General features: G+C 37.6%; 1 protein-coding gene across 2 annotated transcripts in view; it reads left to right on the top strand.

Moving 5' to 3' along the window:
• The window catches only part of LOC145567039 (uncharacterized), a 36,635-nt gene extending 12,464 nt beyond the window's left edge, over window positions 1-24,171 (top strand). Inside the window, exons 7-19 of one of the 2 annotated variants that reach the window (XM_081626264.1) lie at window positions 3,610-3,736; window positions 12,327-12,457; window positions 12,550-12,609; window positions 14,278-14,513; window positions 14,627-15,056; window positions 15,469-15,792; window positions 15,882-16,481; window positions 16,645-16,818; window positions 17,016-17,240; window positions 17,339-17,622; window positions 17,787-18,068; window positions 20,382-20,504; window positions 23,958-24,171. In XM_081626264.1, the coding sequence (XP_081482390.1) occupies window positions 3,610-3,736; window positions 12,327-12,457; window positions 12,550-12,609; window positions 14,278-14,513; window positions 14,627-15,056; window positions 15,469-15,792; window positions 15,882-16,481; window positions 16,645-16,818; window positions 17,016-17,240; window positions 17,339-17,622; window positions 17,787-18,068; window positions 20,382-20,504; window positions 23,958-24,090 (3,129 nt within the window). In that variant the 3' untranslated portion in view covers window positions 24,091-24,171. Of the gene's footprint in view, window positions 1-3,609; window positions 3,737-12,323; window positions 12,458-12,549; window positions 12,610-14,277; window positions 14,514-14,626; window positions 15,057-15,468; window positions 15,793-15,881; window positions 16,482-16,644; window positions 16,819-17,015; window positions 17,241-17,338; window positions 17,623-17,786; window positions 18,069-20,381; window positions 20,505-23,957 lie in introns of both variants that reach the window. The other variant, XM_081626263.1, reaches the window with a different exon arrangement.
• The last annotated feature ends 2,544 nt before the right edge of the window (window positions 24,172-26,715 follow it).

The following is a 26,715-nucleotide window of genomic DNA, read 5'->3' as shown; positions in this document are numbered from 1 at the left end:
GATTAGTTAGTGCCGGTTGAGTGAGAACGGTGGTGAGGTGCCGATTAAGTGGACGAAACAGTAGAGGTTGAGTGAGAAGCTTGCTAATAGAGTAGATTTGAGAAAGTAAATGTTGAAAATAGAGATTGAAATTTGAGATGAGAGGAGAGAGAAAGCAAATGTTCATAGAGAAGAGAAAAAGAGGCGGGTGGGGGGATAATAATTTAGGGTTTGATACTTTGGTCAGTGGTTAACCGTGGAAGTAGGGGAATGAATAATTTCTTTGGGTTTGGTTTGGTGGGTCTTTGGGTTTGGTGAGCCTTTGGGTTTTATGGGGTTCTAAATGAGGGATAATGTCATCGTGAGTCCTGTAATTTCCTTCAGGATATCAATCAGATATCCGAAATCCGATATTTTGATATCCGGTATCTGATTTTTTCGGATCGAATATCCATAATTTTCGGATAAGTTGCGGATCGGATTTTTGGATCTTTGCTCAACCTTAGCGGTGGTGGTGTGGGGGGGGGGGGTTGGTGGGTTTCTGGGTTTTGGTTTTGTGGGTTTACGGTGGTGGTGTTTGTGGGGGTGGTGGGTAGGAAAGCTGGGTAGGTGATGAAGACGGTGGTACTGTGGATGGTTGGTTGGTGAAGGCAGGTTACAATTTTAATTTTAATTAATTAATTTTTTTTAATATGAGGATTTGGATGTGATTATTTATTAATGACATACTCTTCACTTTCTTAAATAGCACAAATTTTGACTTGGAAACCGTGCAACCTCCCAAAGTTTCACATAAAAGTAATTAGAAGGAGTATTTATTTTTATAAAATGGGGGTTGAAAGTAAAAGAGTTTCTATGTAGGAGTGCTACTATCTAAGTGGGCTTAGCCACTAGTCTATGTAAGAAAGCAATGTTACTATTTTTGGGGCATAATGATTCTATTTCAGAATCAACTAGCAATGGATTGTGTAGCAACTAAAGTTCTATGTTGGTTATCATCCATAATCTTTTTCGGACAAGTTAATCAAAAATAATTTTTTAAAAAATTCATGTGGGCATCTAGAGTGTTGAATTGTTGTAGTTTCATTTGCTCTTGAAATGAATTAGTCCACTCAAATGCTTGATAAACCTATCTTTTTATTTATTATCAGAGTCAATTCTCTTTAATCTTGGTGTAATTATTCTATTAAACCAGTTCATCATATTCTCTCCTTCCCTTTGCTCACTATTAGTCATAATTTTTTTTTATATTTTTATTTTTTTATGTAAAAACTTGAAAAACACATGATACAAGAGCAAGAAATTACTTTCTAACTACTAAAGTCTTTCTATATCTTAAATGAAATCTCTTTTATATAAGGAAAAAAAAATCTTTATGACTATGTAATGGGGATTCTTGCCCTTTTTTTTAATTTTTTAAAATGCTTTCATTTATGTTTTTAACGTTTTAACCACCCTTTTGTTAAAACTTTTTGAATTTTATTCTTGATTCTCCTTTGAACTCCCTTGATTTTTCTTAAATGCCTTTTCGGTTACTCACTTTAATCGCCTTTTTTAAAACTATTTTAAATGACGGTTTTGTTATGTCCGTTTATTTATATTGTACGATTCCTTGTGACAATTCATGTTAATCGACCCCAAATTATTTTTGGGACTAAGAATTTGTTGTTGTTATGTTGTTGTTTCATTTGTTCCTTCCCTTAGTTCTTAATAGGAAGAACAAAAGAATATGGAGGGATCATTACATAGTCAATTAAGATTCTAAATTTGGCTTAATGCCATGTGAACTATTAGGGATGGAAAATTTACTTTATTCACACAAACTCCTTTAACTGTCTTTTATGATTTATTCGTATGAAAACACTGTCTTGTGGGCTGTTAGTTCACACACACACACTCACACGCAAAATATCAACCTTTTATAAATTTAATCAAGTATTAAGATAATAAGGCAAAATTGGCCTCAACATCTCTCGATGGATAGCTTAGGTGACCAACACCCCAAACTTTGACTAGTAGCTAACGCACTACCAACAATGGATTGGGGAGCAACGTGTACCATTAATTACCCTTTAATTACCAAAAAATGTCTCATTTTGAGTGGCAAAAAATACCCCTTAATGGTGCGCGTTGCACCCCAATCAATAGTTAGTGGTGTGCTAGTCAAAGTTTGGAGTGCTTGGTAGGGATGTCAATGGGGCGGGGTGGGGCCCCATCCCCGCGACGGGTCCAAAATTCATCCCTATCCCTACCCCGGTAGGTACAATCCCAAAACCATCTCCGCCCCACCCTCCACTTGGATATCCACCTCCTCCTACTCCTCATTTACGACCCGCCTAATCCCCACCTTCCTAACACAACTATATTACATCATAATGATTAAAAAAAAATCATTGTTAAGTTACACATTTTTTTTTTTGTTTATAATTTAAGTCTATTACAATGTATTATACTTTTATTATATTATTTTACTTAATTTATATTTAAAATGGTAAAAAAAGTATATATTTATATGTAATAATATATATGGATATGGGTATGGGGCTGGTACGAAGTGGGGCGGGGTGGGTATGAAGTGGGGATGGGTCGGGTACAACCTAAAATCCACCCCCGCCCCATCACCCATGGCGGGTATGGTTTTTATCCCCATCCCTGCCTTACCACCCGCCAAAACGGGACCCATCCTCGCCTCACTGAGAGGGATGGGGCGGGTCTCCAGCTTGCCCCGCCCCATTGACATCTTTGGTGCACCCAAGGCCCATTTTACAAATATTAATGGTATAAAATGTGCATTGACATGTGTGAAATTTCAACTATGTAATTAAAAAAGAACGGAGGAAGTAAGTTTTATTAAGTTTTGTCATGGTCTAATAAGTTGATATAAATTACTACTACTACAATTACTACTTTTTTGTAAGTTCTTAACGCTTGCCAATGTAACCATTGATACTCTAATTATTTATATGTTAAAATAAAAAAAGTTGATAATTCAAAATTTCATATTGCGAAAATCTAACAAGAGTTCAAAAGAATCTTTTTCCTTATGTATGAATTAATAACGTGCAAATGTAAGTATGTGAATAGTGCAAAAAGTTAAAGTGTCGAGAACAAATCAAAGTTAGTATAAAAGAAAGCAATGTAATGGGTTAGTAATTTCCATCTTCTCATCTTGCGGCCATATTTCTTTTGATAATTTGATATCATGACATATTCAACTAAAGCATCAACATGTTTACGAAATTTACAATGTAGGAGCTATGTATATAAGGATGATAACTTGATAATAATATGCTTGGACATGGAATCATAGATGATGTAATGAAGAATAACTTGGATAGAATAGGAAAATTAGTGAAACATAAAAGCATGGGTTTAAATGTGAAGCTGTTATATTTCAGATTGTACAATGGCATGAAACTAATGAATTGAGAAGAGTAAGGAGATGTCTATACAGGATATTTAATGAAATCTGCCTTTTTGCTGGGTTGGGCTGAGTTAGTTGGTAAACTTGGTGTTATACTTTCTTTTTGTAAACTTGTTAATCTGAATAAATTTCATGCTGAAATTTTTATTGTTTCTGTTTCATATAATTTACTTGTGTGTAGTCATTAATTTGAAATTGGCTTTCAGGTTAATAAAATATCTCGAGTTGACCTTAGTACTGAGGTAATTTTTAATTGTCAAATGGGACGTGGGCGAACTACAACAGGGATGGTGATTGCTACCTTAATTTACTTTAACCGAATCGGAGCCTCCGGTAATTGATGCTTCCTTTGACTCATCATGTTTGCTTTACCATGTTTTGACATATTTCAATCCTCTTGACATCAAATTCAAGTTCTAATCAATTTCTCGAGTCTGACACTTAGTCCCATTCCCAAATCCCACACTCGCACCTAAGCAATGAGGACTCTTCTGGTTGCACGCTCATGCTAACTCTATCATACGTGTCCTTAATGTTTTCAATGCCTTTCTGTATAATATACCTTTTTCAAATCAGTACCACCATATGTAAATCTTTCTTCATCTCTTTGTTTGATCACTCGCTCTCATAGTTTCATAGTATTTTGTTTGATTCCTTGACCCAGTCTTGTTTGAAGAATGCTGTTAACTATTCAATTCTTGTTTTTGTTTTAAACATCTCCAAACCTAAATAGAAAAGGCTCAACCTTTTTTTATTGATCCAATCTTTTTCAATGCAGTTTTGAATTCTTCACATAAACTGCTAGTTAAACATATTGTAACGGATATTTATATCCCCTAACATCTTGGATAATCATCAAAGTACTACGGTAAGACCTCCTTCTGTCCTGTATCTCCTAGTCTCTAACAAAAAATTTTAGGTCGACATCCTTGAACTTTTCAATTTCATGCGTCTTCATATCTCTCATATGAGCATGTCTATAAATGCCTTTTTCCCTTTCTTTCGTATCCTAACTTGCTTAACGGTCTCGATTTCCTTCGCTTTTGCATCTAGTAGAACCTTCTTTGCTTCCCTTCTTACTTTCTTATACCTTTCATAATTCTCGTCACTCCTTAAATTCCCCAAGATTTTATTGCATTTACTCCAGCAGCAACATTGCCATATCATGTGCATACTCCAGTGGCTTATGACCCATCACACATACACCCACCCGGATTCTTCAGGTCCCTAGTACCATATTGGATTTGATCCTATCAGACCCAACTCGATAATTTCTCCGTTTCTTTTATTTGCAACGTTTTGACTTTCTTATTTTGTCAATTGACAGGCTAAAGTCGTATCACCTAATCAAAAGTAATTCCTAAAACCACTAACTAAAATAGATAGGGAAGTAGGGTCGAACCACAGGGAAACAAGTCTTTTTATTCCTAATTAATTAATTATAATCTAAATTATTAAGTAACCAAATTGTTGTTATTTAAAGGAATTATACTACGAAGAATAAAAGTAGGGAGAAATAAAAGTAGGAGGAAAACAATGAATAAAAGACCTAGGGCATAGGTTCACCAATAAATAATACTTCAGGGTAAAACATAATAATCAATCATCAATGTATCAATTAATCAGATCATAAAGGGCTTTCGCTACGTATTACAATCACAGAGTTAATTTACCGGTATTAAATCTCATCTCTCGAATCTCGACCTAACCATTTATAAATTAGTCCGCCTATTGAAACTAAGCCTAAATATTAATTCTCATCTCTCGAATCTCGAATCAATATTGCTAAACTCATACAATTAAACCAGCGCTAATCTAGTTGCAGAGCATTAAATCAATCAATAGGAAATTAATTAACAACATTAACAATCAATAATAATAAATCATCCCTTCATATTATTTATGGATCCCCAAGAACCCTAGAAATAAACTACTCGTGCATAATTAAATATAAACTAAACAAAGCAATTAAACAAGACATGATAGAAGAAAATAAAATAAATAATTGAGATTAAACCAAGAGTTGTAGAAAGAGAAACAAGAGAGAAAATAATACTAAGAGTTTAATTAAGGGAGAGAGAGGGAAAAGTTAGAGAGAGAAAAGAAAACTAAACTAACACTAATAAAACCAAAACCAAAACTAAAACTAAAGAAAACTAATACTAACCAAAAAAACTCCCTACGTGTTACTACTACCTCCCTTTTATAATTTAGGAAGACTTTCCCACTAAGACTTGAACTACTATAAACTAAGATACAATTATGAAAATAAAATCCTATAAAAAGATAACTAAGCAAAAATAAATCGTAGAAGAAGTCTAACAAATCCCACTAAAACTAGGACTACTAAATTATATCTCAGTGAATTGGGAACAATCCACCCAACCGACAATGTTGGACTGTAGAACTGTAGGAGCATATAAACCCAACAACAGTAGGCCCAACTTCACGGACCCAAGTTCACAGCATACGAAACTTCAAATCTTTCCGATTGGGCCTGCTCAAAAGTACAGAGAGCTCGGCTGCTATGTTTCATGGGTTTGCGTCTTAGGCTTTACTCCTCCTTGGACTTGGAACAAAATTAGTACTCCAACTGAATCGAGCACCTATTCACCGAACTAAATTTATCTAGCTCGGCCTTGAGCTGAATATACGGTCATAAAATACGATCAAACTCCAATATCTTTGTAGTGGCTCAATATGCTCGAAAATTGTCATAAATCTGCAAATTCCTATAAAATAATACCAACTCTACAAAAACACTAGAAAACGTACATTAGTAATAAAAATAGCTCCGTAGAGCTCAAATAAGCACAAATATGACCGTGGGACGGGGAATAAAAATATATATAAATTAGACTTATCATCAATGCACTACTTTGTCCATTAATTTCTTTGATCATGTATTAATTTATAAAAAGTTTATATTTTGAAGATATATACTTTGGGGTTAATGCAACGGAATACGTGTACTCAACAATAGTTTAGAAGGACGGATTGTGATTTGATTAGCTTGAAAGCTTGCAAACGATAAACATGGCTTTAGGCCATGACTCTCCAAGGGTCTATTACAAATAATTTCTGGATGCCTTTCCACTATTTTACTACTGCTATATATACTACTACTACAATGCAATAACTTGGCAAACAATGCCTAGTGTCTTCTTCCCTTTTTTAGCATAGTGCAAACAAACTCCCAAAGCTGCCCTGTCTGTCTTGTTTCAACGGTTCTCTGCTTGTGTTTCTCTTGGCCACGGTATGTTGTTGTTGCTGTTCTGAGCCTGTCGCTGCTTCTGTCTTCTCTGGTAAGTGAGGGTGATGGGTGGTGGTGGAGAGGGTATTGCAATACTCCCCCCCAAAAGAGCCACCTTGTCCGCAAGGTGGAAGTGCGGGAATTGATCCTTGATGGTCTGTGCATCCTCCCAAGTCGCCTCGAATTCTGGTAATCCACACCACTGAATCAGCACGTCAATCCCTTCCCCCTTGCCTAACTTTGGCCTGCTATCCAACACCTTTTCGGGCTCCACTACTAACTCCATTTCAGGTGTGATTTGAGTCGGGATAGTAGGAGAACTAGGTGCGTTGCCCAAGGCTTGCTTCAATTGTGAGACATGAAACACGGGATGTATCCTACATTCCTCCGGCAGTAGCAGCTTATAAGCTACTTTCCCAATTCGTTGTAGAATCTCAAAGGGCCCGTAAAATCGCGCCGCTAACTTCTCAAACGGCCTCTTGGCTAACGAGCGTTGCCGATAAGGTTGAAGCTTAAGAAATACCCGATCCCCAACTTGAAACTCCACTTCTCGTCTCTTCATATCCGCATTCAACTTCATCACTTGTTGAGCTCTCATCAAATTCACTCTCAACTCGTCTAGCATCACATCGCGCTCTTGTAGCATTTCTTCCACCGTACCCACAGCGGTCTGTCCTAGCCCCATTCTCATAAGGCGTGGTGGGTCGCGACCGTACAAAACCTTAAAAGGAGCCATTTGCGTGGATGAGTGGGTGGAAGTGTTATAAGAATATTCGGCCCAATGAAGCCACTTAGCCCATGTTCTCGGCTGATCCCCCGCAAAACACCGCAAGTACACCTCCAATCTCTTGTTGACCACCTCCGATTGGCCGTCCGTTTGAGGGTGATAGGAGGTGCTACGCTTTAGAGCCGTTCCCTGTAAGCGAAATAATTCCTTCCAAAACGTGCTGGCAAACACTCGGTCTCTATCAGTCACCATACTACTAGGAACCCCGTGCAATCTGACTATCTCTCGCACAAATACCTCAGCTACACTCACCGCCGTAAAGGGGTGTTTGAGGCCCACGAAGTGAGCATACTTGGAGAGCCGGTCTACCACAACTAGAATTGTATCAACCCCTCTTGATTTCGGCAAACCTTCGACAAAATCCATGGTGATGTCCTCCCAAACCCGCTCCGGAATTGGTAGTGGTTGCAAAAGACCCGCCGGAGATTGTTGTGAGTGTTTGTTACGTTGACAAATCAAGCACTCCTTGACATACGAAGCTACATCTCGTCGCATACCCACCCAAAACCATTCTCCCGCGATTCTCAAATAAGTTTTAGCCTCCCCTTCATGGCCGCCTTCCGGTGAATCGTGGTACAACTGTAACAGCAGCCCCTTTGTCTCTGAGTTGGTCGGAATCACTAGGCGACCTTTGTAAAATACGTGTTCGCCTTCCAAAGTGAACCCATTCGCACCTTCTCCCTTCTCCATGTCTCTTCTCAACCCCTGTATCCATTCGTTGCTCTGAATTTCTTTCTCCAATTGACTCCAATTAACCCCCTGAACCGCAATTAATGCCCCCAATTCAGCTTCCCCGGTAGCCTCGCCGCGCCTAGACAACGCATCCGCCACGCGGTTGGCTACTCCTGGCTTATACTGTATATCAAAGTCGAACCCAATTAATTTCCGAGCCCATTTCTGATATTCCGACACCACTTCTCGCTACTGAGTGATAAACTTGAGGCTCTGTTGGTCGCTTCTAATGAGGAATCGCCGTCCTAGAAGGTAATGCTTCCACTTTTGGACGGCCAAACAAACCGCCATTAGTTCTTTCTCGTAGACCGACCTTCCCTTCCCGTTCGGACCCAACATCTTGCTGAAAAAGGCCACCGGCCTCCTCTCCTGCATTAACACCGCGCCGAGGCCGAACCCGGATGCGTCCGATTCCACCACAAAGGTTTTCGTGAAATCGGGCACCAAGACTGGCGCCGTCGTCATCGCCTCCTTCAGCTTAGTGAACGCTCGCTCCGCCGCCTCCGACCACCCAAAGCTGTCCTTCTTGAGCTGGTCGGTGAGGGGTTGCGCGATTTGAGCGTAATGGAAGATAAACTTCCTGTAATACCCCGTAAGGCCTAAGAAGCCTCGTAATTCCTTAATGGACTTCGGGGTGGGCCACTTAATCATTGCTTGAACTTTGTCTTGATCCACAGCTACCCCCTCTTCAGAAATTACATGGCCCAAGTAGGCCCCTCTCCTTTTACCAAATTCACATTTCTTTAAGTTGGCAAATAAAGAGTGGGCCTTGAGTACTTTCAGCACTTCCTTTACATGTTGAACATGTTCACCCAAGTTGGAGCTATACACGAGAATGTCATCGAAAAATACTAAGACAAATTTGCGTAAAAATGGCCGAAATACCTCATTCATCAATGATTGAAACGTCGCCGGAGCGTTGGTTAACCCGAAGGGCATTACTAAAAACTCGTAATGTCCCTCGTGGGTCCTAAAAGCCGTCTTATGGACATCCTCCGGCCTCACTAATATTTGATGGTACCCCGACTTAAGATCAAGCTTGGTGAAGACCTTGGCTCTGTGCAACTCGTCTAAGAGCTCATCGATGACCGGTATTGGGTACTTATCGGCCACGGTTTCCTTGTTGAGGGCTCGGTAATCTACACAAAATCGCCACGAACCATCCTTCTTCTTGACTAGTAAGACCGGACTTGAAAAGGGGCTTGTAGATGGTCTTATGATTCCCGCCGCTAGCATTTCTCCGATCAACTTCTCAATTTCGTCCTTTTGAAATTGTGGGTAACGATAAGGGCGGACACTCACGGGGTCGCTACCCTCCTTGAGCACTATGGAGTGCTTGTGACCTCTAGTGGGGGGTAATTCTCTCGGCTCATCAAACACGTGCTCAAACTCCTTCACTGCCTCCCTCAAAAATAAAGGAACCAATTCCACTGACTCCTTTTCTTCCCCCAACAAATTCAACTCCACTAAAAGCCCTCCTTTTTGTTTCTTAAGAGTCTTGATTATTGCTTTGAGCGTGATTCCGGACTTAGATAAACTCGGATCCCCTCTAATGGTCACCTTTCGACCTCCCAAGAAAAAACACATCTCTTGCAATTTCCAATTCGTAGTCACAGCTCCCAACTTCTCCAACCATTGAACTCCAAGGATTATATCGGAGTTTCCCAATTGAAGTGGTAGAAAGTCTTCCTCAATCTCTACCCCGTCCCCTAACTTCACCTTCACGCCGAGGCATTGTCCCTTGCCCCTAATGTTCTCACCGTTTCCAAGAGAGACCCCAAATGTCGCTTCATCGGTAATTCTCAGCCCAAGCTTTTCCACCGCTCGTATCGACACAAAATTATGTGTAGCGCCAGGATCAATCATGATCACTACACACTGCCCACTGATCTCACCTCGAAGTCGCATGGTCTTGGGGTTGGACAACCCGACTAACGAGTTCATAGTGATAGCCACTTCTTCCTCCGGCCCGGTGTCCTCCAACACGGCTAATTCACTACCTTCCTCCTCGTCATCCTCTTCTACTAAGAGCACGCTCAACCCTTTAGCTCCACACACATGAGTTGGGCCGGTCCACCTACCATCGCACCTAAAACATAAGCCTTTGGCCTTTTTCTCCTGAATTTCCCGCTCCGTTAAACGCCTGACATTCCCGCTGAACTGGGTGGTGCTGGGGTTGCTACGGTTTTGGTAAGGGGTGGTGACAGAGGCTGCAGAACTTTGTGGGGTGGAATTTGTGAGTGAGTTGACTCGGGTTGGGTTACTGGGTTGGTAAGGATGGTTGGTTGGTGGATTAGGCTGGAAATTTGCTGGATTAGGCTGGAAATTTGGGGCTTCGGTTAAAATAGGAATATGGCCCGGGTTTTACATAAGCTCCGCTGGGTTTTCTTAACCCGTTAACCCGATTCCGCTCTTCAACCCGAATGGCTTAGTCCATCGCATCTTCAAGGGTTAACGGATTCAACATCCGGATCTCCGCCCGAATCTCTTCCTTCAACCCGTTTACAAATTGCCCTTTCATTATACTCTCAGGCACGTCAGTCAACGGAGAAGCTTTCTCTATAAACGTCCTCCGATAATTGATCACGGTGGTGGTTTGTGTGACGGCTAACCACTGCTCGTGGAGGGAGCCAGCGTTCACCGGTCTGAACTGAGTCAAGACCCGCATCTTCATGTCTTCCCAGTGAGCCACCGGTCGCCGGCGATGCTCCCACTGGTACCACCTCAGGGCGTCTCATTCCATAGCCACGACGGCCGCCTGTAATTTCTCCACCTCGGTAAGTCGGTAAAACTGAAAATACTGCTCTCCCCGTAGAATCCAACCGTCCGGGCCAGACCCGTCGAATAAGGGCATGTCAAGTTTGCGGAGCCTCCAGCTATTCCGGTTGTCGTGGTGATTGCTTTCTCCTCCGAATCCCCCTTCCCAACTTCCAAATCGCAGCCCATTAAAGGCCCCTGTGCCGACCGGCGGTTCATTAATTCCGCGGTTCAAGATGGGCGGTTCGCTGAACCCCCGGTTTATCTGTGGCGACCCGATGAGGCCACCTCCAGGGTGGTGCTGCTCCACCTCCTCGTTCCCCCCTGGTGGTTGGACGGGCTGCTTTCCCAGAGCCTTAATGGCGTCGCGGATTTCATCCATTACTCTGTCTTGGCGGCTGGTCGTCATGTTCACTTGTTGCGTTATGTCTTGCCGGAAACGATCCATCTTCCCCTCCAACGACTGCCTCACCTTGTGTATGGACTCATCTTGCTTCCTTAGTAAGTTGTACTGTAACGAATTCTCTCCTTCCCCGAGCTTCTCCGCAATCTCCTCTACTCTTTCCTCGAGGGCCGCCACTCTCTCCGGCGTCACTGTCAACGGTGTGGGCGGCATGTCGGCTCTGATACCAATTGCAACGGAATACGTGTACTCAACAATAGTTTAGAAGGACGGATTGTGATTTGATTAGCTTGAAAGCTTGCAAACGATAAACATGGCTTTAGGCCATGACTCTCCAAGGGTCTATTACAAATAATTTCTGGATGCCTTTCCACTATTTTACTACTGCTATATATACTACTACTACAATGCAATAACTTGGCAAACAATGCCTTAATTACTAGAGGTACTACTATTGTCTTCTTCCCTTTTTTAGCATAGTGCAAACAAACTCCCAAAGCTGCCCTGTCTGTCCTGTTTCAACGGTTCTCTGCTTGTGTTTCTCTTGGCCACGGTATGTTGTTGTTGCTGTTCTGAGCCTGTCGCTGCTTCTGTCTTCTCTGGTAAGTGAGGGTGATGGGTGGTGGTGGAGAGGGTATTGCAGTTAATCTAACAATCTGTTACAAATTAACATTTACCATTATATATTAGTGATAAAATAAGGTTAATAGGGTGTATGGATTTGTGAACACTTCAAAACATTGCTATGTTCATACAATGGAGGAAGTATAAGCCTATCTGACATTGAGTACAACCGAATTTGACTAAGCACAGATCCACATCAATCTTGAATCATATATCTAGATACTGGACTGAAACCAAACCAATTACTAAGGAATTACCTGTCCTTACTTAGCTGATGTCAGACATGGCTTTCTTAAGTGTTTGTTCACAATTATGAATACAATTTTGTAGCTAAAAATTTTGGGTTTTGACCTTTTGTGTTCAGCAGGCATTCCTAGGAGCAACTCAATTGGAAGAGTCTCTGACCTGAGCTGTAATGCTGACAATTTGCTTAGTTCAGAGGAGGCAATCCGCAGGGGAGAGTACACTGTCATTAGAAGTCTGATTCGTGTTTTAGAGGTACTGCCACATTTGATTCTATATGTCATTAATATTCTTCAGGTTTCTCCGTACTGACTCTTGGTCATCTTATTATTAAATGGTGTACTCAGGGTGGTGTCGAAGGAAAAAGGCAGGTGGATAAAGTGATTGATAAGTGTGCTTCTATGCAGGTATTGTTCGAAACTGCTTTAAATCTTTTCATTTATTTTTTTTATTTTTTTTGAAAGGTAATCTTTTCATTTAATTAAATTACTATCTTTAGAGCTTTTGCCTAGTATTCCTCCAAGTACTGGTTGTTGCATTGAATAATGTCCATTGAACAATTCAGGCATGATTGTTGTTTTTTAGATCACTTGAAAGATAAACTGATCATGTCCAAGTTTAGTCATCCAAAACATATTATTGTTTTATGAAAGTGGAAAAATTCCATACATAGTCGGAAACCACAATTGTTGATGTTACATCAACAAGGTCCATCAACAAGGTACCGCTTTTGCTACTCTGGAACCGTAATTATGGCCGATATGCAAATCTTTTCTTTTGCTACAAATTCAGATTTCATTTTCCAATATGTTTATAGATCAAACTTGATTTTTTTCCCACTTAGCTCAATAAGTATTTAGCTGGAGAAGATATACTTCCTCCGTTCCACAAATATTGCAATAATTACCATTTTAGGAAGTTTTACAAATATTGCAACATTTCTCTATCTGCACATGTATTCTCTCTTTATTCCCCTCTCTCTCTCTCCTCTTCTTTAAATCCATGTCCTACCCCATGTTGCAATATTTTGGGAATGGAGGAAGTATATAACTATGACATGAAGGGAGTGTTAGCCATATATCAAAAAGGGATGGACCATCAACAGCTCAATTCTCGGTTGTAAGGGTTGCTTCACTTGCTTGTGCTGACATTGGTTGGTTATGAATAACTTACCAATGTCCTCACATCAAAAATAAATTCCACCCTAAACATCAAATCATGCTTGATTTTTTTTCGACATAACCATGATAAAGCTAGTTCTACTAGTATCAACAGAGGATCTATAACATGGTAGTTGTACAGTTGTACATGGTATCTAGATATTACATGGTAATTGTACATTTGTACAAGGATGCTTTGTGTAGTCTCTGATTACTGATTACATCTATACGCTTATACTATATCAATGAAAGTGAAAAATGAGATTCAGAAGAGGTGAAGTTTTGTTCTAAACTGCATGTTGTTTCCATATGCTGCGCTGAGTGCCATGTTACACAAGGGAACCAACTTTGACACCTCCGGGTAACACACCTATCTCCATTTCTCTTTTCCAAGCCTCCAGTGGTCAATCAGCTAGTACTTTGCTGAATCCAAACATTAAGTTCTAGATAAAGCTCATTGAGGTGATCAACAGGTCACAACTCTGTTATAGAAACTTTGCGCCTAGAATTTTTTTTTTTATTAAATAAACTACGCTTCTTTGAGCACACTTTTTCATTAATTTGTTTCCAAACATACTTGGGAAATTTCTATTCAGAACTGTGGCTTATATTTCATGGCTTGGAGAAATCCCTTAATTTGATTGCTTGTTTATGATAGCTTTTTCCTTCTGGGATTGGGAGTATAGTCTGCACTAGGAAGTAAATAACTATATGGAATTTGGAGAAAAACTTCTCTAATACTCTTATTGATTCAGTTGTTTTTGTTATAATGATAGCGTTAGACCGTAAGTTTTTTTTCCTGAGCTGCCTTATTTGTATGGATGATACTGCTTGTTGCCATGTCCATGTATAATGCTATGCTATTTCTAAAAAAATAGGTTCTAATCTAAGATGCTTGATTCTGACATTATGCAGAATTTACGAGAAGCTATTGCTACATACCGTAGCAGTATTTTACACCAACCAGATGAGATGAAACGAGAGGCTTCACTATCTTTTTTTGTGGAGTACCTGGAGAGATATTATTTTCTGATTTGTTTCACTGTATATCTTCACACCGAGGGAGCAGCTTTAACTCCCTGTTCATCAGTTCTGTGTAGTTTTGCTGATTGGATGAGAGCACGACCGGAACTCTATAGCATACTGCGTAGGTACTTATAGGATTGAAAACATAATATTTTTTATGCATGATATTCATACACTGTTTACATGTTTCGATTCTCTCTTGTTGTATTGTGCTCCTTCTAACAAACCTTATATGTAGGCTATTAAGGAGAGACCCAATGGGCGCGCTAGGCTACCGCAATGCAGAGAAATCACTTACTAAGACAGCTGAATCTACAAATGGACGTCCTTATGAAATGAGTGTTGTTACTGCACTGAGGAATGGAGCTGTGTTGGGCAGTCAAACTGTCTTGAAGAGTGATCATTGCCCTGGTTGTCAAAACTTGAGCTTGCCAGAGAGGATTGAAGGTGCCCCAAATTTCAGAGAGGTTATGGGCTTTTCAGTTTATGGCGTGGCTAATCCAACAATTGATGGCATTCGGTCGGTTATTCAGCGCATTGCTAGTCTGAGAGCTGCCCGTCCAGTATGTTGGCACAACATGAGAGAGGAACCTGTAATTTACATTAATGGAAAGCCATTTGTGCTTCGTGAAGTTGAAAGACCTTATAAGAACATGATGGAGTACACTGTACGTACATAAATCTTTTTGCAATTTTTTGCTTTTAAGTATATGTCCATCTGCAGCTTCACATCTTCGGAGATATTAATAAACTTAACATGAAAGTAACTAGATATGGATGAGAAGCCAATGCTAGTTTTTTTTTTTTTAATTTTTTTTTATTTTTAATATCATGTATTCTCAACAGATGTATTGCTGCATCTTTTTGACAATTGTTATATTTTAAAAAAGAACTATCTAATTCCATTATTGAAGGTTCACATTTGGGCTACACCCGCAAGTTAGTTCTGAAACCTGCTTTTACTAAATTAAATATACTAAGGTTGGATTATTCTAGTCATATCTGTGTAGTATCTGTTCCCATCGTGTCGTTTTGTTAATCATAATTGTGATACCAATTATCTTTCATATTTTGGCTTAGGGAATTGATTGTGAGCGAGTAGAAAGAATGGAAGCTCGACTAAAGGAAGACATTCTCCGTGAATCTGAGCGCTTCGGAGGAGCTATTATGGTTATTCATGAAACAGATGATGGTCAAATATTTGATGCCTGGGAACATGTCAATTGTGACTCAATTCAGACTCCGCATGAAGTTTTCAGCCGCCTAGAAGCTGAAGGGTATCCTATTATGTATGCACGTGTACCTATAACTGATGGAAAGGCTCCAAAAAGTTCTGATTTTGATACACTAGCAAAAAATGTTGCCTCAGCTTCAAAGGACACTGCTTTTGTTTTTAATTGTCAGGTAAAATGTTTAAATTGTTGATGCAAGCTGTCATTTACTGTGTAGTGGATTGTTTAAAGTGGTTAAATGGCTTTCTGATGTTTGTGCAGATGGGCAGGGGAAGGACAACAACTGGTACTGTTATAGCCTGCCTTCTCAAACTAAGAATAGAGTATGGTAAACCTATAAGAATTCTCCGTGAGGAGTATATTGGGGAAGTGGATGACTATTCTTCGTGTGGTGAAGAAACTATGGATGATTTAGCTGCATCTAGCTCAAGTATCATTGATCATGGTACAGCTAGAAAGCCACCTCGGACTTTTGGCATTAATGATATTTTGTTACTGTGGAAGATAACAAGATTATTTGATAACGGAGTTGAATGTCGGGAGGCATTAGATGCTGTTATTGATAGATGTTCGGCTTTGCAGAATATACGTGATGCTGTCCTACGGTACCGGGAATTATTTAATCAACAGCGTGTTGAGCCTCGGGTGAGAAGGGTTGCCTTAAATCGTGGCGCTGAGTACCTGGAGCGCTACTTCCGTTTGATTGCTTTTTCTGCATATCTTGGAAGTGAAGCGTTTGATGGGTTTTGTGGCCAAGGAGATTCCAAGACAACTTTTAAGAGTTGGTTACAAAAAAGACCTGAAGTCCAAGCAATGAAATGGAGCATAAGATTGAGGCCAGGGCGATTCTTTACTGTTCCAGTAATATTTCTTTTTCTTATTATGAAGTATAATAATTTCTGAGAGATGGAAATAAATGAATACTAAAATAACTTGTGTTTTACGTATTTACTCGTATATAATGTATGTTGTCTATTTCTTCCTTATATTGGGTATGCCAATAGTTTATCCTTTTCCGATGTAGGAAGACCTAAGATCACCCTATGAGACTCAGCATGGAGATGCAGTAATGGAAGCGGTTATTAAGGCTCGAAATGGCTCTGTTCTAGGGAGGGGTTCTATACTTAAAATGTACTTCTTTCCTGGTCAGAGAACTTCTAGTAACATACAAATACATGGGGCACCTCACGTGTACAAGGTATGCTGGTTTGCTATCTTTTCTTTCTATATACCGATTTTTTGTGTGTTTATTTATTTGCTTGTTTTTTTTTTTTTTTTTTTTTTCAAAAAGATCTTTTTTAGAAACTTAAATTATTTCCGAGAGATAGGAATTGTACAGGGTGAAAGCAAGAAATGACTTGAAATCAACTCATGTATCAATTTGCACTTTCTTAGGTGGATGGATACCCTGTCTATAGCATGGCCACTCCAACTATCACTGGTGCGAAAGAGATGTTATCTTTCTTGGCTGCTAATGGATCTGTAGATGGCAGAAATAAGTTAGTAATAACTGATTTGAGAGAGGAAGCTGTGGTTTACATTAATGGGTCACCTTTTGTTCTCCGTGAACTGAACAAAGCAGTTGATACTCTGAAACATGTGGGGATTACTGGTCCAGTGGTTTGTTCTTACTACCTTAAATATCATTTACAACAGATGAAGCCATAAGGAAAAGAAAATAAAAACTTATAGCTCTCCCTCTTCTGTTAAATTTGAAGGTGGAACATATGGAGGCACGTCTTAAAGAAGATATAATATCAGAGGTTGCTCGGACTGGTGGACGAATGCTTTTGCATCGAGAAGAATACAGTCCAACACTAAATCAGTCTGGTATTGTTGGATACTGGGAGAATATTTTCACTGAAGATGTCAAGACTCCTGCTGAAGTTTATGCTGCTCTGAGGGATGAAGGCTATGATATAACCTACAGGAGAATACCTTTAACCAGAGAGAGAGAAGCTTTGTCATCTGATGTTGATGCAATACTGTGCTGTAAAGATGAGTAAGTAACCAGTTCTGTTGTTTATTTTGTTGTCACAAATGTTAGCAATATAGTCAAGCGCTTATTGGACATTGTACATTATCGGGCGATATAGCTGATATACCTTAAATTCTTAAAAACTAATTTAGTTCTAGATGCTAAAGTAGAAAGCATTTAATTTGCAGGTCTGCTGGATCCTATTTATTTGTGTCACATACAGGATTTGGAGGAGTGGCTTATGCAATGGCAATCATATGTGCTAGACTACAAGCCGAGGGAAATGTGCACCATAATGTGCCCTCATTCAATGTCACACTGTCTCCGCTTTCTGTACCCGATGTTCTATCATGTTGGGCTTCTGATGAAGCAGCACTGAAACTGGGTGATTATCGGGATATTCTCAGCCTAACAAGAGTTCTCGCTCAAGGGCCAAGGAGCAAGGCAGATGTCGACAATATCATAGAAAGGTAAGAATCTATTTAAGTGTGAGTGTAGTTGGAGCTTTATGATGCGTGGAAACTCTCTTGGAGTTTACATTTCTCGTTTTGGAAATTTGGACTTGAAATATTTCCTGGGGAAATCTTTTTTTTTTTTTAAAGTAACCAGCTCATGGATGTTTAAGTCACAAAAATGATATTTTACTTTTATTGTTACATTTAAGTCGAAACTATAATAGTTTCTTTACCTATAAATTACGCTCATCAAACACAAGAATTTTATTATTCTTAGCAATATGATTGGTTTACTGTTCAAAATTTTGTGTTTTCTTTTTCCTAGTTTCAATTTCTGTGTTCATAGGTTACTGCTGCATTTTTTTAGCCAGATGTCTTTCCCCTTTTTTTTTTTTTAAATTTTTTTTAATGATCTTTTTGCATAATTATTAGAGTGTTGCAGTTTCTGCGTTAACTGTCTTTTGTACATGGGTCAGGGCCCCATCGTTTGTGTCATATTGCTACTAGTCTTTTATCCTGCCTTATCCCATCTACAAGATTTAAATCTAACGGCAAAAGAAAGAGAAAGGAAATCTCAAAATCAAAGCCATTGGAAGCGTCATAAATTAATAATGATTCCTGCTAGAGACGTATGCTTGTTGGTTCAGCTAACAAAGTGTATCATCTTCTCTTCATCTATTCCAAAGGCCCCAGACTGCAAGAAAACTCTGAAGCCTCTCCAATATCCTAAGTTCCTAACTACACCCACCAAAAATTTAAAAAGAGAAACTACAGCTGAAACTTAGAAAGATAAGTGTGAATAACATGACCTCTCGCCCCTCCCTTGTAAAATAGGCTGAAATTGTGCTTTATTGTCCATTTAGCTTCCTACACCCTTGGCAAAGCTACTGCACTTCAATCAACAAGAAACCTAGCAACCCCTAACTTTACTTAGATAGAGAAGCACTATCAATTTTACTAAGAGTTTATCTTTTTCATGGCTACCAGATTGTGGGGATGAACCGATGAAATGTACTTGTTTGCTGTGTGTCATGGTGATTTCGAAGGGGTTTGTATGTATTGCTTTAGATGATTTGGTCAGTAAATGGAGAGACATGCTAGAATTTTATAACTAATTTTTTAGTCACAAATCCTTTTGGAGTTAAGTCCATTTGTATTACATTTTAAAATGGCCTTGAAACTAAGGCAACCAGGTTGATTATTGAAACTCCAACCGTTTCTTAATAGTTTTGACACCAATCATGATGTGTATTTTTCAATTATTTTAAATTGAAATGGTACATGTAATTGAAGCTAAGATGGTGAATTTTTTTATATGTACTTCCTCCTTCATTCTAAGCTCTACTTGTTTTCCGTTTACATTCTATTTGCTAAGTTCAACTCACTTTTACTTTATTTCTCTTATGATAACTTTTTATTAATTTTTCATCCTATACATCTCCACTTTGTAAGGCCCAAATTTATGATAGGTTATTGTAGTTAATAACTTCAGGATAGATAAAATTAGCTTGGGACAAATGGGATGAGTTAATAATATTAATCACATAAATATTATAGAAATTTGATTGGAAATAAGTTTGGGCTTTTTTAGAGGACAATATGATAATTACAATGTTCGATGACATTTCATACTAAGGTCTTGCTCTCTTCGCCTAAATCTACATTTACTGATAAAAAATTAATTTACTTTTATTGATTTAAATTATTTTTGCTGATTTAACTTAATCGAATTACTTAATAAAATAAACTCTCGCTTATTTACTTCCTCCGTTCTAGTATTATTGCAACAACCGGACTTTTACTCTATTCCTCATACTTGTTTGACCACGTGTTATGACTTATACATAAAGTAAAATATAGTCATGTGAGGTCTTGTTATAGTTGTCTCGTAAAATACTTTCACAATATCAACTTTTTATAATCTTTACTCTTATATAATTATAGATATTTAGCATATAAAATGTGGTTTGGGATGCGTAATTTCATCCTTGTTGCATTATTTGTGGAACAGAGGAAGTATTGATTTTTACTGATTAAAATTGAATTTTACTTAATAATTTATTTGTTTAGTTGTTGAGGGTAGACCGATTGCATTATTGCCATTTGAGGTGTTTGATACCCAACTTATGGGTTAGCCATTTTTCAAAGATATATTTGTTGTCTCGGCTTTATTACTTTTTTGCTCCAATCTCCCTCTCCCCTCCATGCCCTTGGAATTCTGGTTATCATGTGCACTGTAAGAAACTTATTAAGCCATTAATTTATTGAAATGCCATTGTTTTTACTTGATTTGTCATGTTAAAATTTTTGTTTGCTCTATCTTTAAAGATGTGCCGGGGCAGGACATATACGTGATGATATTGTTTACTACACTAAGGAACTGAAGCAAGTCTGTGATGGCAATGAGGAGCATCAGGCTTACCTAATTGACATGGGTGTAAAGGCGTTAAGGTTTGTCAAATCGCTTTATTACACTTCAGTTTTGTGTGTATGTGTGTGTGTGTGTGTGTGTGCGCTCGTGTTTAAAAAAAAAAAAAAATACCTTTATTAGGTTGTCTACAAGACTGCAAGTGAAATTGAATCAATAAGCCTTGTCCCTTAACCTGCTAGGTGTTATACTAATGTTATACTCTTGGTGGAAGAAGAGCAATGTGAAGGTAAAACTATAGGAGTGAACTAATAATATGAGGTAAAACTATAGGAGTAAAGTAGTAACCTAATAATATGCTACGTCTGTTTCTGAATAATTAACACAATTTGACTCTTTGCACTATTGGCATTCTTACTTTAAGCATATTTTGTTACTAATATAGTAATATATGATAAAACAAAAATTATCATATAAATGTTGTTAAGTTAGTCAATGTATATTTTAAGCTATCGATTTCTCTTTTACTTATTCCTTTGTATATTTAGAGATATTGATGGTCAAACTTTTGTGCTGGCAATTGTGCCCGATCTACTGTGTCAATAATTTTAACAGAGTCAGTATCAAAAATTGGGTTTTAGTGTGTTATTTATTGATCCATTGAGAAACAAATTAATACATTATCTAGTTTAGCTCTACTTCAACGATAAACACCATTCTCTGACTAGACATTGTTGGTATTAACTTCGCACGATTTTTTTTATTAGAAATATAATACTTTGTATATTAACTGCTGGAAATCGAGTACAAAGCGGACAATCTGTCCTTTTGAATCAGCAATATAAATTACAGATTCTGCCAGTTTGTTCTCCCCATTTGAAAGATTGCTCCCTTAACTAGTTGTTCATCTTACAGATATACAATCTCTATTGTTTATTTAATGACTTTGTTTTTTCATCCATCAGCAATATAAATTACAGATTCTGCCAGTTTCTTCTCCCCATTTGAAAGATTGCCCCCTTAACTAGTTGTTCATCTTACAGATATACAATTAATGACTTTGTTTTTTCATCCAATATCTACTTTGTGCTCATGCACAACTGATTTTTCTTTTCAGAAAGTGTTAAGAAAATTGCAATTTAAACAGTTTTGCTTTAAGAACAAACTAAGCACTCTTCCATAATCTTGCTCCCATTTTTCTTCTATAATTTTGATATTTCCTTGTGCTATCTATATCCTCTTTTTTGGTCTAAATCTATACTATATCTTAGAAGGCGTTCCTTTCAAAGAAAAGGTGCCACATGGCACTTTTCAAAGTATATATATGCGTCATGTGACAATATTCGAACCTGTAAGTCTGTAACCTCTAACACATAAAGGTAATACATTTACCATCTCAACTAACTCCTATTAATGTTTTAAATCTCATTCACATAACATTATCTATTCTTAGAGGTTATATAATTTATTTATTTTTCACAAGATCATTTGAGGTAATAAAAAACAAGTGACACCCAAGACAACGTCCGGAACCACACACTAGCTATACAAATAGTCTAACATTATTATCCAAACTATACCCATCTTTCTATCGAATATTCGGATCATTTGTCTCAAGCTCAACTTTTTGAATGTTTTTCCAAAATGCTCTCATTGCCTACATTTTGTTAAGCAACTTAAAGTGCCATGTGGCACATCCTCATTAGTCCTCTCCTCTTTTCTTAAAAATTTCAAAAGTACTCCATATTTCTTTCCCTTCTCACTCTGGTGAATCACCCCTCGCCTGGCCTGTCTTCAGGCCCCCTCTTCCTTCCTCACCACTATTATGACCACCAATTGACGGTGAAACCCCAATCCCTTTGCCCGACTTTCCTGCACCCCTTTCTTTCTACCTGCAGTCTTCTTGGAGTTCCCATAACCATTACCGTCAACACCCTCAATAATCTGCCCAGAGCAGAGGATTTTTTTCAATGGTGATACATATCTAGTCTTACAAGCAGAAGCGACTCACTCACCACCTTGCTTAAAAAAAAAAAAAAAAAAAAAAAAAAACTTTGATAAAAATAAATAGATGTCAATTATAAGCCAATATTGGCATTATAGGCAATAGCAGTGGAAACATCAAATTCGGCTATCTAAGACATCAACTAGCAACCAAAGTCTCTAAAATCTTGTGTGTGGTTTTTTAAGTTTTATATGAAGGGATACCATGATGTGCATTGGATCAATATTAATCCACCGTTGCATCAAAAATTGATTCCACTTCATAATACTATCTCATATGCCTCTCAAAATCAAGACTTGTTATTTTTAAAAAAAGCATAAAGTGTAGGAGGCGTATTTATGTGCAAGTGGCTGAAGATGGGAATTTGTTTAGGGTTGTGTATATGCTTACGGAGGGGTAAGGGGGAGAAGAGAGTGGGATGAGGTAGAGGATGGTGTTAATGCTGTGAGCTTGTGGTCTATGAAGAAAAAGGAGGTAATAGAGGAATTAATTATGAAAAAAATATAAAAGGGAGCCAAGGCCGATTACATGATGCCACGTATTTTGATCTTATTAGAGGAAGGCACCCCTGAATTTGGGGCACTTGGGATTATTCCTATTAGTTAAAAGCTAGGGCTATTTGAAGGAGGTTAAGCATAGTTTGGGATGTTGTCCATTTGTCCTAGAAAGCAAAGATGATTAAAGGTTTATTTGATGAGATGGTGGTAGTTGGGATTGCGTCATTGATGAATTTATAATGATAAAAATTTGAGACGTATGTGGCTCACGAAAGGGAGAAATTTGCAGTAAGATGGGGCACAAATATGGACATTTAGTTGTCTTGTACAGTTGTACTTGCTCCAATATTAGCATATAGGTTGTATCAAGAATCCGAGATATAATGCTCTTCATGTTCCGTATACCAGCCATGTCTGCTATAATGTGACTCGTTTCCCTTGGTATAAGTTTAATTGTTTTTCTGCTATTTATCTTTGTAAATTTGGGTTCCTCCATTGGATCATGCTTTTATAATTTCTTCTATTGTTTCCTTTGATCCGTTTCTATTATGCTTTTATATATATATATATATATATATATATATATATATATATATATATTCCTATTATTTCTTTCAGTGATCATGTCAAGGACGCTTTTATTTTTTTCCTACATATTTTTCCATTTTTTTTTGGTTTACTTTTTGTTTATTTTATATTAATTTACTTAAATAATTTGTGTTTTTCAAGCTTTATTTATTTCCTTTGTTAATGGTTTCTCAATTTTTTTATGTTTATTTATTTTTTTCTCCTTACCACTCTTTTTAAACTCTTGTAAAACTGAAACTGTTTTTCACTCTACACTGTTTTCCACTTTTATTTTATTCAATCAACTATTTGCTATCTTTTATTTTTTCAGACGGTTTCTTATGACGATTCATTTTAGCCAATCTCAAATCATTTTGGGACTAAGACTGTATTGTTTTGTTGTTGTTGCTGCTGCTACAGTACAAGATCTTTCTCTTTAACTTCAATTTTCCTAATTCAATTTGCAGGAGGTATTTTTTTCTGATAACATTGAGGTCGTACCTTTATTGTGTTGATGGAGCTGAGACTACATTCTCAAGTTGGTTGGATTCTCGGCCTGAACTGGGCTATCTATGTGATCACCTTAGAATTGATAAATAATTTAAAAACAATAACAATATTCTTTTATATAAAGTTATTTTCTGCATGTGAATAGATTGTACAAAGTTATTTTGTCATGTATTTCTTGCATTTATTTGCCTGAAAATTTTACATTGGTCTTGTTGACAAGGTTACGATACAATCTTATAATAAAAATGTAATGTCCTGTTTTCGGATGTCATTAAATGTGTAGGTACTAACTCCGTTTCATATTGTTTGCAATTTTGGAGGGTGCACGGAATCCTAAGTATAATATGTTGTAAGTGTAAAGTAGAGAGAAAAATAGGGATGCATGTTTTTTTCGGTCTTTAGAGAGCCATAAAGACGGGTGATGAGAGTCGATCCCGAGACTTTCTTGAATCGGGAGAGAAGCTCTAACTACTTGAGCTATCCCTCACGCTCAATTAGTGATGCATGTAATGGGGAGAGAGAGAGGGAGGGAAATGACAACCTAATAAAGAAAGAAAATATTGGTTACATCAATTAGTCAGGTGGGTGTACATTAATTTTATTGTAAAGCAGTTAATTTAAAGAGTAACTTTAACTATTATTATCGTAACTTTAACCCCTTAAAGGGTAATTTTTAATTTATTGTTAATGTGTAATTTCCTATAGATACATTAATATGATTAGCTACCACATTATAAGTTTTTTGTAAGATGAAATTTATTATTAGAAAAATAATAATTTTTATAGTATAAAGGGTAACCTTAAATACTTTTAAGATAACTTTAACTCGTCTTACAATAAATTAACGTACACCGTCATTTTGGAGAATTTGTGTTGTCGTATAAGGTGTAACGTTCATTTTTGGCAAAAGTTGCAAATAATATGAAGTTTGTAGTATTTAATATTCTTTGTTTTGGAAAAATGTCCTTTGCCTTTGGGCTGTGGCTATGTTTAGTTCAAATTTTGTTTGTTTATTTATTTTTTAATATTTTGCACATCTAATCTCTAAACTTAATTATTCTAATCTTAGCCGTAGAATTATCCCATGTAAAGTCACGTTTTATCAATATTCAAAGCAACAAAAGATCATCATCCCCTTAAAATTGAGGCCTTAATCTGAACTTTGTGATCCATATGTTTTTAAGCTCGTAAAAGATTGATATTTTACGATAGTATAGTTAAACGATATGAAGCCCCATCTTCTTAGAATACCCAAAAAAAAAAAAAAAAGGTCATTTTTCCCCTTAAAATTGAGGTCTTGAATCGAATCTAGAATTTGCGACCCTATAATTCTAAACTCGTAAAATATTTTATGGTGTTCTTTCACAAAAGTTTTTTGTATTTTCATGATATATAGTCATGTCATCTTATAATTCTAAAACATGAAATTTCATTTTTCCCTTAAAGTCGAGGTCCTTAATTGAAATCTAAACTTTGCAACCTATAGACTGGTCTTTTTGAAATTTGAAAAAATGAAAGTTGATTATTCCATAAAATGAAGGTTTTAATTCAAAATGATAACTTCAAAAATCTATATCTTATACAAGTACTTTGTAAAATAATAAAAAGTAAATATTAATAAAATATATATCGAAACGATTCAAATAAAACGCATATGACTATACTTTATCATAAATCACAAAAACGGGTAAAATGTAGAATAGCTTGTTTAAGGTTTTATGGTGATTCATTCATGAAAGTTACTTTCATGTTTATGATAATAATGTCAGGTTTTCATAGAATTCTAAAGAACAAAAGTTGCTTTTTTCCCTAGAATGACGTTTATTCGGGTGATTCCTTCACTAAAGTTTCTTATTTTTTCATAATTGGAAAAATGAAAAACACTAATCCCACCTTTGTGTGGTTTTTTTAGAAACAACCCTACCTTCAACTTTCTTTTAGGGTTTAGGGTTTAGGGTTTAGGGGTTAGGGGTTAGGGTTCAGGGTTCAGGGTTCAGGGTTTGGGGTTCAGGGTTCAGGGTTTGGGGTTTGGGGTTTAGGGTTTTAGGGTTTGGGGTTTAGGGTTTAGGGTTTGGGGTTTGGGGTTTGGGGTTTGGGGTTTGGGGTTTGGGGTTTGGGGTTTGGGGTTTAGGGTTTGGGGTTTAGGGTTTAGGGTTTAGGGTTTAGGGTTTAGGGTTTAGGGTTTAGGGTTTAGGGTTTAGGGTTTAGGGTTTAGGGTTTAGGGTTTAGGGTTTAGGGTTTAGGGTTTAGGGTTTAGGGTTTAGGGTTTAGGGTTTAGGGTTTAGGGTTTAGGGTTTAGGGTTTAGGGTTTAGGGTTTAGGGTTTAGGGTTTAGGGTTTAGGGTTTAGGGTTTAGGGTTTAGGGTTTAGGGTTTAGGGTTTAGGGTTTAGGGTTTAGGGTTTAGGGTTTAGGGTTTAGGGTTTAGGGTTTAGGGTTTAGGGTTTAGGGTTTAGGGTTTAGGGTTTAGGGTTTAGGGTTTAGGGTTTAGGGTTTAGGGTTTAGGGTTTAGGGTTTAGGGTTTAGGGTTTAGGGTTTAGGGTTTAGGGTTTAGGGTTTAGGGTTTAGGGTTTAGGGTTTAGGGTTTAGGGTTTAGGGTTTAGGGTTTAGGGTTTAGGGTTTAGGGTTTAGGGTTTAGGGTTTAGGGTTTAGGGTTTAGGGTTTAGGGTTTAGGGTTTAGGGTTTAGGGTTTAGGGTTTAGGGTTTAGGGTTTAGGGT

The sequence above is a fragment of the Chenopodium album genome, chromosome 11 (genome assembly GCF_948465745.1).
Source record: "Chenopodium album chromosome 11, dcCheAlbu1.1, whole genome shotgun sequence".
Taxonomy (NCBI): Eukaryota; Viridiplantae; Streptophyta; class Magnoliopsida; order Caryophyllales; family Amaranthaceae; genus Chenopodium; species Chenopodium album.
This window is presented reverse-complemented; position numbering and strand designations above follow the sequence as displayed.